The 13,259-nt window shown below is 39.5% G+C and overlaps 2 protein-coding genes across 10 annotated transcripts in view; one reads left to right on the top strand and one right to left on the bottom strand.

Annotated features, from left to right (window-relative positions):
- Positions 1-6,024, bottom strand: part of LOC130170622 (unconventional myosin-IXb) — a 56,725-nt gene extending 50,701 nt beyond the window's left edge. For all 9 annotated transcript variants that reach the window (XR_008828020.1, XR_008828021.1, XM_056378101.1 and 6 more), the window contains exon 1: positions 5,607-6,024. The gene's annotated coding sequence lies outside the window, so the exon portion shown is untranslated. The remainder of the gene's footprint in view (positions 1-5,606) is intronic.
- A 4,352-nt stretch (positions 6,025-10,376) lies between these two features.
- Positions 10,377-12,919, top strand: s1pr4 (sphingosine-1-phosphate receptor 4). Its single transcript, XM_056378793.1, has 2 exons — positions 10,377-10,432; positions 11,093-12,919. The coding sequence occupies exon 2, from the start codon at positions 11,249-11,251 to the stop codon at positions 12,491-12,493; it is 1,245 nt and encodes a 414-aa protein (XP_056234768.1). The 5' UTR covers positions 10,377-10,432; positions 11,093-11,248; the 3' UTR covers positions 12,494-12,919.
- The last annotated feature ends 340 nt before the right edge of the window (positions 12,920-13,259 follow it).

Here is a 13,259-nt window from a genome sequence, read left to right as displayed (position 1 = left end):
AACCCATGTATCAATATCACTAGTGGCGAGTAGCTCTCTCCCATTCATGTCAAAAAAAAGTACAACTGTCCTTTCAACATGAACTGCTAATGAGTCAAAAAGCTGAAATCCTTTGGAAAATCGGGACTGCCTCTCACTTTACGCTCCATACATTTGAATGTGATGAAAGACAAAAGATAATGTACACACTGCTGAGGGTTACTACCCAAAACAATGAGCAACAAAGATGTAATATGTAGAGTTCAACCTGTTAAATGCCATATGAAATCTGTGTGCTCGATCTGCACGAAAGAGGGTTTAAACTTTTCTTTTATGGTGTCGACAGACCATTCTTCACTTCACTGTGGAAAATTCTTTAGTTGTATATTTTAGTTAAAACTTTGCTGGGCTTATAACTGTGCCTATAATCAGAATCTAAACAAGGAGGGTTGGTACAATCATAATCATCACAATCAAGCTTTGATCCCAATCATCTTGACGTGATGTATTTGGGCTTTGCAACGAAGACTACGGCACAACAAACAAATGCACTGTAAGTAGGCCATCCCTAAACATTCGGACTGCTTTTTCCTCACTTATACCCTATCATTACAGCTGGATCTATTTATAAAGCCCATAAATTCTGTTTGCCGCAATGAAAGTTACCAAGGAGTTTGTGGAATTGATGATTTTTAAACCCCACCACTCTCCCTTTCTCTATGCCTCTTTTCGTCTACTCACACAGACTTTCTCCATCTGGTCCAGTCTCTACAAAATACAGGTCATTGCAAATCCACACTGCAAAGCTCGGTTAGAAGCTTTCTGCAGAGCGCAAGGCTATTTTTTCTCCCCATCTATCACCACAGAAAGGCGGACCCAGGAGCATTCCTCTCACATTATTGGACTAAGAGCTGACGCACTGTATATACACAAAAGGCACACGCATATGCGCACTTACTGGTGTCCCATTTCTCCTTTCTGACCTTATTTCCATTCATCCCTTCTTCTGTGTCCAAGCACCTACCCAGCTTTCTTTACTGAGTGAAAGGGTGACATTGATGAGAATTTTTTAGTTTTTATCCATCACATCCCATTCAATCAGCTGTCAACATCTGTGATGTGGAGATATGAAGACAAAACTCTCTCAACGGCTGAGAGATACGCGATCTTGGATTCTGCTGTCCTGAAATTATAATACTATCACCTGAACCAGATCACAGGTTAACAAAAGGCAGAATGACACCTAGCCTAGCCCATCCTAGTATTCTTGAGCAGCATTGTTAACTAATAGACTGATACAGACATCTTCCTGATGAGGCCACAGGCAAATAGAAATACAGGCCTCTACATGTCTGACTTTTCTTGCAGTTGGCAACGAGCCCATCACTATCTCTCGTGTAGCAGCAAGCTATCTCAACACTTCTTTCTCAACATTTACAGGTCCATGTTTTAAAAATAATGTAGCATAATGAAAAATCTATGTCTTAGTCACCATGCAATTTGTGTGTATTCAGCAATGCATTCTTTCTACTTTAATCCACACTAAAAAAAAAACTTGAGTTGAGATAATTAAACTTTGTCCGTCTCTTGAAAAACACATGGTAAGTTAATTGATGAAAAACACATTGTGTTTGCGTCAAGATAGTTGAGCTAGCAGGTCTATCTGACCCAGTGAAGCTGTACTGCAGGGTCATGGGACTGCAGGTGTCTGCGTCATTCCACAGGTAGCCTACATCATCTTAGCCCAGTTCACCACCTGCGTATAGAGACAACACATGCTGCTAAGGGACTCATTAAAAATCACTGTGCTGCCACAGCACACCATAGCTCATCCTGTTCTTCTGTCCCTATTCTGTCACACACAGTAACACAAGAACAGCCTAATATTGGACTCACATGAACGGGGTCATAACCTCAACATCTTCAGGTTTTAAATTAGTCAAATAGATGAAATAGGGCACTTTGCACCCATTCTTTGTGTTTTTAATCTTTTAAAATAGGAGATTTTACATATACCAATTTGACCTATTTTCCCTCACTCATGATTCATCAAACAGTTGTGAGAAACGAATCATTTCCATGCAAGTGTAGAAAATCCTCAACACATTTAACCATGAAACCACATAAATTAAGATAGATGCTAGACAGAGTTGTTGGGGCAGAACCATTGCAACCTCCACAAAGTAGCTTTTGTTATCTACAATGCAACAACAGCACCCACACCTCTTAAGTCATCTGCTATATATAAAATGTGTATATAAAGCTAACCACAAGAGTCCTAAGATCATGAAATTTCACATGACATCAATCTAAAAATAAGCCAATGTCCTTTCATAACCATCAGGCCAACACCTCAACATTGTTGCCTTTAAAATACATTTTAAACATTTAGGTTAATTATTATTAATTAATTATTTATTAAAAACACAGAGATATTACAGTGAACAGGACACTGCCTTTAGAGATACAACCAACACGCCTGTGGAAATGCAAAACACATAAAGCTGAGCTGAAATAAGACTGATTAACAGTGTTATCTGTGGGGAAATTAATATTTAATAACACACAATGTGAGATGGCTGAAAATTAACACAATGAAGCTGAATATCAAAGCCCGGTCTGTGGAAACCCTTGAATCTCTCCTCTGAGAAATATTGGCCCAGCTATGATTAGGGCAATTATCTTTTCATCCGCAGTTTCACACAACTGCATCCGCCAGGATGTGTAGACCAATTACAACTCAAGGCTGAGCTGGAGATGTAATTGGTCTTCCTTTCCCCTCCCCCTTCTTGTCCTCAACCACTGTCAGCTCTGCAGTGGGGCTTGCAGAGTACAAACCATTAGCAGGGGGCCATATGGCCCTTTTCTTTCAAACATGGCAGTGAGCCTTTCTGTGGACTGCCTGAGTGTTTAGGGAGGTATAGGATAAAATGGGCTGTATTGCAACATAATTTGAGGGGTTTTCTGTTTGTAATCTTTTGATGGTATCAGGACAGGTCTGTTCAGTGGGGGAAAAAACAACACATTTTGCATAATATTACAGCTCCAGTTCAGATACTATTCCTACTAGTTTAGAGAGCCTTATGTGTTCATGTCTGAATAACATCTGTATTCAGTAACATACCTTCACCTCCTATAAAAATATATTCGTAAAAATATATTAGTTACTATAACTGAAACTGTGAGACAGGAAGCATTTTGATAAATAGAGATTTGACTCTTAAGCTTTCTCTGAAGGATTGGGATGTTAATTAGATTTTGAATATGACAGATGGGGACCTTGATCATATTCAATATGCTGATGCTTGATCCACGGCACAGTGTAGTTGGCAGGCCCTACACAGCCAGGCTTACAGGTGCTGCACACACATACAACCACAACAGCTCTTTTGTCACACAATTTACCCGTTTCCACTGAGAAAGGTGGTGGTTGGGGTTTAAATATAAATTACTTTTACAGACATTGATTACATTACATACAGTATTTGAACAGTATTACTCTATGATGCTCTATTATTAGCTCTATCGACATCTATTAAATTTCTGGTATAAATAATAAACACGCAAGGCCAAATATATTGTGTAAATTAAAATGCAATCTACATTCTGCTCAATGTCTTGAGTTTGGTCTTAAAAGACTTTATTTAAAAGCTGTCTGAATGTGCTCCTATTATAAATGAGATCTAATTTGCATTTTTATTTAATGCAGAAGCTTTGTAATTCAATGCTGAACTGTGGTGTGTTTTCTTTTTATCCCCAAGTTGTCACTGACTGTTTTGTTATTGTTATTTGAATGACTATATGTCAATGCTGTGGTAAAGAAATGTCTAGTTAATGCTAAGGTTATTATTAGTTCATTAGAAATTAATTCAAAACTGTTTAAAAATAACTAACTAGCTTAATAGTTTAATAACATATAAATAAAAACTAATTGAATTCAGTATTAAAAAAATTCAATTCAACTAAAAACAGTAACTTCCCCATAAAACAACAATGAAACACTATTCCAGCCCACTACAAGCTGATGCCCCACCCACTGCTGTTTTGTAGGGTCACCAGATAACAACACCAGATAACAACAGACAACACATTTGCTGTACATCCCTTAACCATTACCTAGGTAACATTCATAATGTCCCACTCTATAGTCTATAGCTTACTGTAATATTCCTGAAGGCCTGGGTCACACCATGTGACTGAGAGAGCCATGGAGCTGCCAGTGTGACAGGAGGAAGTGTTAATACATTACTGCAGCATGATGAAATCATTTTCTAGTTGGGCGACTGGAAGAACACAACTGCTGTCAGACCAGAGTAAATGAGAGAAATGGAAAGAGGGAAAGAGAGAGGGAGAGAAACTTCCAAGTGAAGTGCATATGTGTGTCATTTTAATGTTCCTATGTATGATTACTTTTTTCCACCACCCAGACATTAGTCATGTAGTGTGCAGCTTGTGTGGTTGACTTTGTTAAGGTTTGGCCAGTGTGCTAATGTATGAAAGAAGCAGCTACAAAACATGACCGTAATTATTTCACATATAATTCTGAATACATTTGCCATGTTGTAATATTAATCAACACTGGAAAATATCCTTATAAATATCATGATATTGACTTCAAACCTAGTCCTAGTTCTAATTGTTGAACTCTAAATTTCTAAGGTGAGAGTAGTTTTGCACAATAACAACCTAAACCAGGGGTGGGTTATATCAATAGTACTGCGCAATGACAGGAACTCTAAGTAGAGACAGTCACTGCTGATATTACACAGCCAGTCAAAAAAGTTCAGAAAGTTGTCAGTTATATGCAAAGCAGCTGTCTAGTCTGTTGTCAAGGATAAATACTTTTAAAACATTTAAGCTATGTCATGTTATCAGGATAAAAGTTACAGACAATACCTATACCCTATCTTCCAGTTCTAAGTAGATCTGTTTCTTCATTATTAACGTATTTTATTACTTCACCTTCACTGCTTCACATCACTGGCTGCACTCATCCATAAACTGAGCCCCATGGAGGGCTGATAATAACAGTTATGATACACTGGTAATTTAGATAAACTTAAGTTACCCCCTTCTAGACAAGGACTTTAGAGTCTGCTGCATCAAACTCAATGTTGTGGTGATCTTTTCTGAAAGTGAGCCTTCTTGCCCCCGCGACGAACAAAAACCCACTGACATGTAAGCTAGCCACATTATGCTCCAGGCCTGGGGACACTGCACTGCAACAAGTCAGCCTACATTCTCAGCTCATTCACACACTGGATGCAACTATGCTATTGTGTGTCAGTGACCAAACAGGCGACAAGCTGTTATCACCTATTATCATTACAGTTAGACAGGGCGGCTGTGCAGGCTAAAATGGGGCATGAAACACTACTTGCAATAGAACAGTTAACGTTGATAGGGTTAAACTTAGGCGGAGATATTCACTGACTAGCTACTTAACCATAACTTCTTACAACAGCTCTGGCAATGAACTGTCTGGTAGCTATAAAACTAAAACCCAAATCAGTCGACAACAATTAACTAAATTATTGGTCAAATTCATCACACAGCCGTGTAAACTTCGGCTTTAAAGAACAGGCTCGTACAAAGCGAAGTGCTCAAGCAAATAGTATTTAACGTACCTTTCCCGGCTGATTTTCTCATTGTCTCGGTGTAATCCTTAACTGCGTTCCCCGCGATTCAACCAACTGGTGAACAAATAAATGAAAATCAAGTCGCAACTTTTCGGTTTGTGGGTTTTTCTTCTCCTTTGATGAAACCACGACTGACTTACATCAAGCAGGCTAACAACGGTGGAGCCCCAGACAGACAAAGCTTAGAGTTGAGTCAGTTTGAAGGTTTCAAACCGGGGCGGAAAGAAAATAAAACGAACCAACAAAAAAACCGAAGCCTACTTATACGCTTGTATTAAATAAAGAAGAGCAGTCTCTGAGATAAAACAGGCTCAAAAGTCCAATCTTTCCTAACAGACTGTGTGGGTTTCAGACCGGCTAACCAGCTAGCCTGTCGCTACTTCCTTTCTCTGCCTAAATAACAGCAGCAGTGTGAGCAGTGAAAAAAAAAAAGTTGAGGAAAAAGGCACAAGCCAGATTCTATACAATGAAGGCACCCTGTTGCTTTGGGGCAATTGTTAAAGAACAGCGCCCTCTGCAGGATTTGCGTGGTGGTTACTACAGGTTGGCCCCAATTAGATCATCTGGAAGAGGAGGCATACCAACTCAGGGGATGTACGCAGATTTGATTTCTTTAAGTTGAAAAATGACATTACAGCAGCTGGGTGCCCTTTTATATTAGTTCATGGGCGGTTTTCTGCCACGAGCAGCTTCGGTTGAACATTCTGTTGCTAGTACCAACAACCACCGGCAGAATTTATGGCAGTTTAACTGACATTGTTAGAGCCACCATTTTGACCAAACAAATATTGACGGATATCATTTATTTACTCCCACAAATGTACCATATTATAGATCGCAGAATCATATGTACGTGCTCTTTTTATAATAGCGATTTTGTGAATGTTGCTTTATCACATCCTAATTTAGTTGTATCAGTTTGCTGCTAACTAATGCTAGTTGTCTGAGGCTAACATTTTAAGTAAATGTTAAATTAGCTATTGTTTGGCTCATTGTAAGGCCTATGTCTTTTTTTACTCGTTACTCTCACTCTATTGGACTCTGTGTATATTTACTAGATTAATTATTTTGTACTCTTTGGGGACCTAATGTTGATTTTTCACCTGTGATATTTGTTTCTTCCTGACATGGGACCATTTAAAGTTTAAGGTAACCCACCCTTTTGTAAATCCAGTTTCTTTGTACTGTACTAACATAATTCATATTTTAAATTGCCTGTAGTCTAACCATTGTTTATTGCATATTTAGTGGTATTTAATTATTTTCTGATTTGACTATCATTAAATTTGTTCTGTTTTGTCCAAGTTTTTCCAATTTCACCATTGCTGTCAGTATGTTTAACTGTCTTCCACTTTTATTGTAAGTGAGTTAAGCTCACTGCCTAGCTATGATTCTTTTAAGTGTTATAGACCTCAATAAGTCAGTGTGAATTTTGGTATAAATTCATTTTATATAAAGAAACTGAGATTTCAAAAAGGCTTGAGTGTGAATTGCAAAATTAATGATCCAAACTTTACAAAGGTGAAGAATTCTTAACAGAATTATTCCAATTTATGTTTTATTAAGCCATACTTGCCATCCACTGAAATAATTACAATTCTCTGAAGTTGAAAACAATACTGTCACATTTCATGATTTCTGTTAGCTTTTTAGCATCTTCCAGCAGGCTCACTTTGATGCTGTATGCGATCCTCTTGACAGGAAAATGGCTGTAATACTGCTTGGTGGCCACCAGATGTTGACTGCTCACTGTTGACTCACTTGCCAAGCAGTCATTCTTGACTGTAAGTCTAGACTCGAACAACCCCCAAATATCGAACCAAATAAGTTGGTTCATAAATTGCACCAATTGGCCAGATGGTGTCATTGTATATTCATATATCATATATTGTTACCAGTAAACTCAACCATGATATTTGAATCACCATTTCCATTCAGGTCACATCAAGTCAGTTCTTCAACAAATTGCACGTAATTGCAATCACATTTTTACACAGACCGTTTTAACCGTCTTATTTATCCCTTTATTACGCAGTTCTGATATTAGTTGGTTGCCTACAACACACAATAGGAGTTGAAAGATCCACAACAGGAAGGGTGGTGTCCCCAAATGTTTAAAGTTCAACTAATCAATGTTTTTATATTAACAATGAATCAAGTGGCTGTGTGTATTGTGAAAGGGGCTGATAGAGCAGTGGATGCAAGTAGGAAATTTGTTTGCAAATTCAAACCATAACAGCTTATCAGTTATTGGAAGTTTTGGTTGCAATGAAAACCTGCAGACTGTTGTTTCTCCATGAAACATGTGCTCGGACCTAAGCAGCAAGTATCAGAGCTGTACTCAAAAGCAGATATGAATCTCACAGATTTCTTGATTGCTTTATGCATATTTTCCATAAGTCTGCAACACTGCAGAAATATGGATGTATTGTTTGACATATTACTATACCCACAATTGATAGTATTTTTGTGTTAAAAATAGGGAAGTCCGAAAGTAAACAAAGAGCTACCAAGAATACAGTTCCACATACACACAGTGGCAACACATATATATTGTGATATGATTATATTAAAAACAACCACCGAAGCTACTAGTTACGCAGCCACCTATTTTTATTAAATTACATCAATACACTTTCTGAGCCCCCACACCCCTCTGCATTCATACAGTTTCACAGGTGATGAGTTCAAATCCCACTTACCTGGCTGGGGGGGGGTTTTGAGTGGAGTTTGCATGATGGCATATGTTCCCTCCCTCTGTCCAAAGACATGCAGAGCAGGTAAATTAGTAACTGTAATTGCCTGTATGTTGGGTGACCTGTCTTCATGCTCTCTCATCCAGAGCACACTGCTATAGGCTAAGCCAATATAAAAGACAATGGTGACAGTAACTTGGTGGATGTGACTGGACTGACTTGAGGGCACAAGCACAATATGGTTCATACCCCCTACAGCAAAAGCCTACAAGGCCTGTTTATCACTTTAAACACACACACACGCACACACACACACACACACACACACACACACACACACACACACACAGACATTTGTGGTTTAGACGTACGTATTTTGTGGTTACAATTTCATTTGAAGTTATATTTTCAGTGTAAGGGCGTTTTCAACAGTCATGGGTGTAGTTAACACCTCGTTGCAAGAGCTTGTTTTTCTTTTTTATTGTATCTGTCTTTTGCCCCATTTCATTTACAAAAGGCGTCACTAGATTTAGATAAAGTAATATCATACCTGTATCAAAATGTTTACTATGTATATGATTTATTGATGCATGAATGCTTTAATATTTCAAGACTGAACAGGAGAAGTTGTGTTAGAATTAGCTACTCTGTCTTCATGGGGGAGGCACAATGTCATGCCTCAGTACAGCCACACACAATGTAGGTCAAGTGTCTCAGTTTTATCGGCTATGTAATGTAAATTTACATGAAAAGCCTTGTCTTGCTCTTGAACGGAGTCACCATGCAAACTGGAAAACCACAGAAATATATTTGTGATGGACATAGATGGAGGATGATAGATAATACCCACATGCAATTTTTCTTATTACTACAATAATATATGCCATAAGCATGAAAAGCATTATTTTCTCATGAAAACATTTGGGGCACTGGCATGATTATAGTTATATTTTCTCAAAGGTTTCATTTGACCTTTTTCAGGCCACACTAGCATACTTTTGAAGTGAAATGATAATTATAGTGCAGTGATACAATTAGAGCCTACTTAGCTGAAAGTTTGAAATATATAATCATATCTCTTTGAAAACTGTACTCTGAAGGGCCAATGTGTTCAGCCACGAGCTCTCGGTTTGCTCATATTTGAAAAGTGGTTTCTTGATTTTGGGGTCTGCACTGGCACTCTGTATATTATGTGTTTATGGTTGACTTGAAAGTGGTTACGGCCTCAGTCACACTGCCTATATGGCATGTGGTTAAGGGCTGCTGGCACATGGTTGGAGGTTTGTTGAAGTCATGTTGCCACATATGGTGACTATAAGAGTGGATAGTGTAACTGTGTCCTCTCTATACCTAAACCATAACCACAGCTGTGTGATGAGGCGTATGAAACCTGTAGGGAGGGGTTGCCTTCCATCTCATTGGGAGTTCCTGTTTTTCTGTTGTAGTCTGCGAAATATTGAGAAAAAAATAGATTGTAATTTGAAGCTTTTGTAATAAGGTTGCATGGTCTCGTAAGTCCAAGTGAAAATTCTTGCCACATATCCTTCAAAATATTGAGTCACGTTGCATTTACATCTGGCTTAGTGTGCCACATGTCTTGAAAGAGCCTTTCCCGTATAAGTTATCATAGGGCAACTTGAGCAATACCATTTACTGTGCAGTAGTAGTACAATTTGCAGGGAGTTCTTAGAAATGTACCAGAAGAATTATGAAAAATTGTGATGTTTTAATTAGAATAAGAATAGATGTTCTCATATAACTAGTAAATAATCATCAAACAACATTTAACTTCTTCGACTGTGAAATTCTAAAATTGTAGGCAACTGTGAAATTGTTGTTTTTTCTTCTTTACAAGGTGATGGAACAAATGTGATGGCAATCTTCTATGTTGCACATCACATGTGTGTGGTGTGTGTGTGTGTGTGTGTGTGTGTGTGTGTGTGTGTGTGTGTGTGTGTGTGTATGTGTGTGTGTGTGTGTCTGTGTGTTTATGTGAGTGTTTGGGTGTGGTGTGAGTATCTAACCTTTACTTCCCCATGTAAAGCGTGCAGTAAAATCTGTTGTCAGCTACAACTGCGCTATCTTCTCACATGCTCAGCATCACCATCAGCAGCCAGAGTAAGTACTCTCCAAAGAACTTCATTCACTTCACTCTACCACTCAGATAAAAACTACATTTTTTAAAGAACATAAAATTAGAATAAAATGTATTCTAGTTTGAAATTTAGAAATTTTACACAGATTTCAGAATTTCCACTTAATTCCTGTGTTACGGCATGCACTGCTCGACGTGCAAGCAGGAATGTGTTTTAAGCCTTTACATCAGTTTTCATTAAATTTTACTTTATATACTTTAATTTACTTTATAAACCTTGTAAAAAACTTTTATGTTTCTCAAGTCTGTTTTGATCTGAATTGATTTTGATTGATTTCACCGAAGAGAATTAACTTTTGCTATTTTGCAATTATTTATCATAGTGCAGTTGATATTGCCACCTAGGAATTTTAAGAAAGCTTTCTTATCATATGGATATTTCTATCATGTGGTGATTTAAATGGCCTTGGCAGCTGCTCACTCATCCTGTGTTAACCACAGCTGGGTGGGGTTTAGTGGCGCACGAGGGAGTCATTTAAATGATGCCTTTTAAATTGATCGAAGCACCATAATGAGCATGCACACAGTGCAGTTATGAGAGGGGAATTTTCTTTTATTGTTTTTGTTTTCATATAGATGCCATATTGAAATTGTCCTTATTTCTTCTTCCTTTGTCTACTCAGGTGTGTGTTGAGCACAGGCAGAGAGCTCCAGTGGTTAGAGTGTGATGTTAGCCTGTTTAAACTCAGGAGTGCCACACTAATTTCCGTGCAGCTCATACAGCACAGTTCATCCTGTTCCCACCCACATCCTTGATCTTGACCATCCCAGACATTGCTATGAATGTCATCTCCTCCCTCACCTCCTCCTCCTCCTGCCCCCATTTGTACCACTCACCCAGTTACCCCAGCAACGCCACCATATCAGATGCCACCACCACAGTCAGTGGGATCAGCCAAGTGATTCTGAGGCATTATAACCACACCGGCCGCCTGCAGAACAGGACCATCTCAAACACCCAGAACCACATCAGTGTCTCCATCGCTTTCTTCCTCTTCTTCAGCGTTTTCATCATTCTAGAGAATTTCCTGGTGCTGGTGGCCGTCATCTCACGCATCCGCCACAGCCGGCGGTGGGTTTACGTCTGCATTGCCAACATCACACTCAGTGATCTCCTCACAGGTGCTGCCTACCTGGTCAACATCTGTATGTCTGGCAGCCAGACATTCCGCCTCACCCCTGCTCTGTGGCTCTTCAGGGAAGGGATGCTGTTTGTGGCCCTGGCAGCATCCATATTCAGTTTGCTGCTGATTGCTGTGGAGCGTTACACCACTATGATGCAGCCACTCCACCAGAAGTCAGCCAGGAAGACCTACTATAGGATCTATGGCTTGGTGGCACTCTGCTGGGTTTTTGCGCTAGTGATTGGCTTCCTCCCCTTGCTGGGCTGGAACTGTGTGTGCAGCCTGAGCGGATGCTCCACCCTCCTCCCTCTCTACTCCAAGACCTACATCCTTTTCTCTCTCCTCATCTTCTTCCTCATCCTGCTGGCTATTGGGGTGCTCTATGGAGCCATCTACTGCCACGTGCACAAGAGTGCACAGCTGGGCCCCCATCGCAGTCGCAAGCGCTCCTTGGCTCTGCTTAAAACTGTGATCTCTATCGTTGGGGTCTTTATGCTCTGCTGGGGGCCACTGTTCCTGCTGTTACTGGTGGATTTCTTCTGTGTCTCCCGTCAATGTGCACTGCTGTTCAGCGCTGACTATTTCATCTCCTTGGCTGTCCTAAACTCCGGCCTGAACCCCATCATCTATGCCCTGGGCAGCAGTGATATGAGGAAGGCTATTGCTGAGTTGCTGTTCTGCTGCTGCCTGAAGGCCGGCCTGTGTAACCCGGACACATTCACATCCAAGGACACCAGCAGCACCTCCGAGAGCAGGCGGGACAGTCTGAGGAACAGCTTTAACAGGGTCAGAAATCTTAGCGTGGCCTCCCCTCCATCAACCCCAAGCAAGCCTCGCAGGGCCCCCAAAAAATACAGGCTGAGTTCCACCACCAGCTGCCTGTCAGTTTCAAGTGGTTAAACCACAACATGCTCCCCTCCCAAGCAAACAAAACCTGTGTGCACTGATACACATCTAACCGTTTCCTCTTAGTTTTGTTTTGAATGTTTACTGCTTTGCCAGCAGGTATTGCACTGATTATTATGCATTGTCAGAAAACCTGATAAAAAAAATAAAGTTATCCTTGCAAAAGTATCACAACAGGAACAGGGATTTTTTTTTTTTTTTTGTTGCATTTCCAGACATTCATCTATGCATTTTACACATTTACTGTATTAACGCGTTGTTGCACTGTACCTATTTACATTTACCAAGATATATGCATTTTTAAGCATTTTAAGGAAGATTATTTACAAGAAGAATGTATATCACATTGCATTGTAACATTTTGTATTGAGTTGTATACAGTCAAGTGATGAAAATATGAATAAAGTTTATTTTGCCTTATGTATGTGCGTGCTGTTTTCATTAAGTATATTACCTCAGCTTTCCTCTGGAGGGAGACACGTCACCGAAGCGTTGACTGGCTGCTGCAGATGGATCAGGTGATTCAATATGCTTTAGTTTTCCCCAGCCTGAAAATATACATTGAACGAGCCCCAACACAAATGCTTACTAGTTTTCTAGATTTACCATGTTTCAACATTACATATCCCACCACATTAAAATGATGTATTCCTCATGTAATCCTTACTAAAAACAAGATCCGTATTCATTCATCAGTTTAATGAAGATTCTGCAAAACATGAAGCTGTACATGAGAAAAAATATTTCTTATAGTTTTATT

Source organism: Seriola aureovittata, chromosome 6 (genome assembly GCF_021018895.1).
Source record: "Seriola aureovittata isolate HTS-2021-v1 ecotype China chromosome 6, ASM2101889v1, whole genome shotgun sequence".
In the NCBI taxonomy this organism is placed as follows: Eukaryota; Metazoa; Chordata; class Actinopteri; order Carangiformes; family Carangidae; genus Seriola; species Seriola aureovittata.
The sequence above is the reverse complement of the archived record's forward strand: the minus strand, read 5'-3'. Positions and strand labels throughout refer to the sequence as shown.

Excerpts from the sequence above, each read along its gene's own strand:
- s1pr4 (XM_056378793.1), top strand. The coding sequence starts at position 11,249 with ATGAATGTCATCTCCTCCCTCACCTCCTCCTCCTCCTGCCCCCATTTG.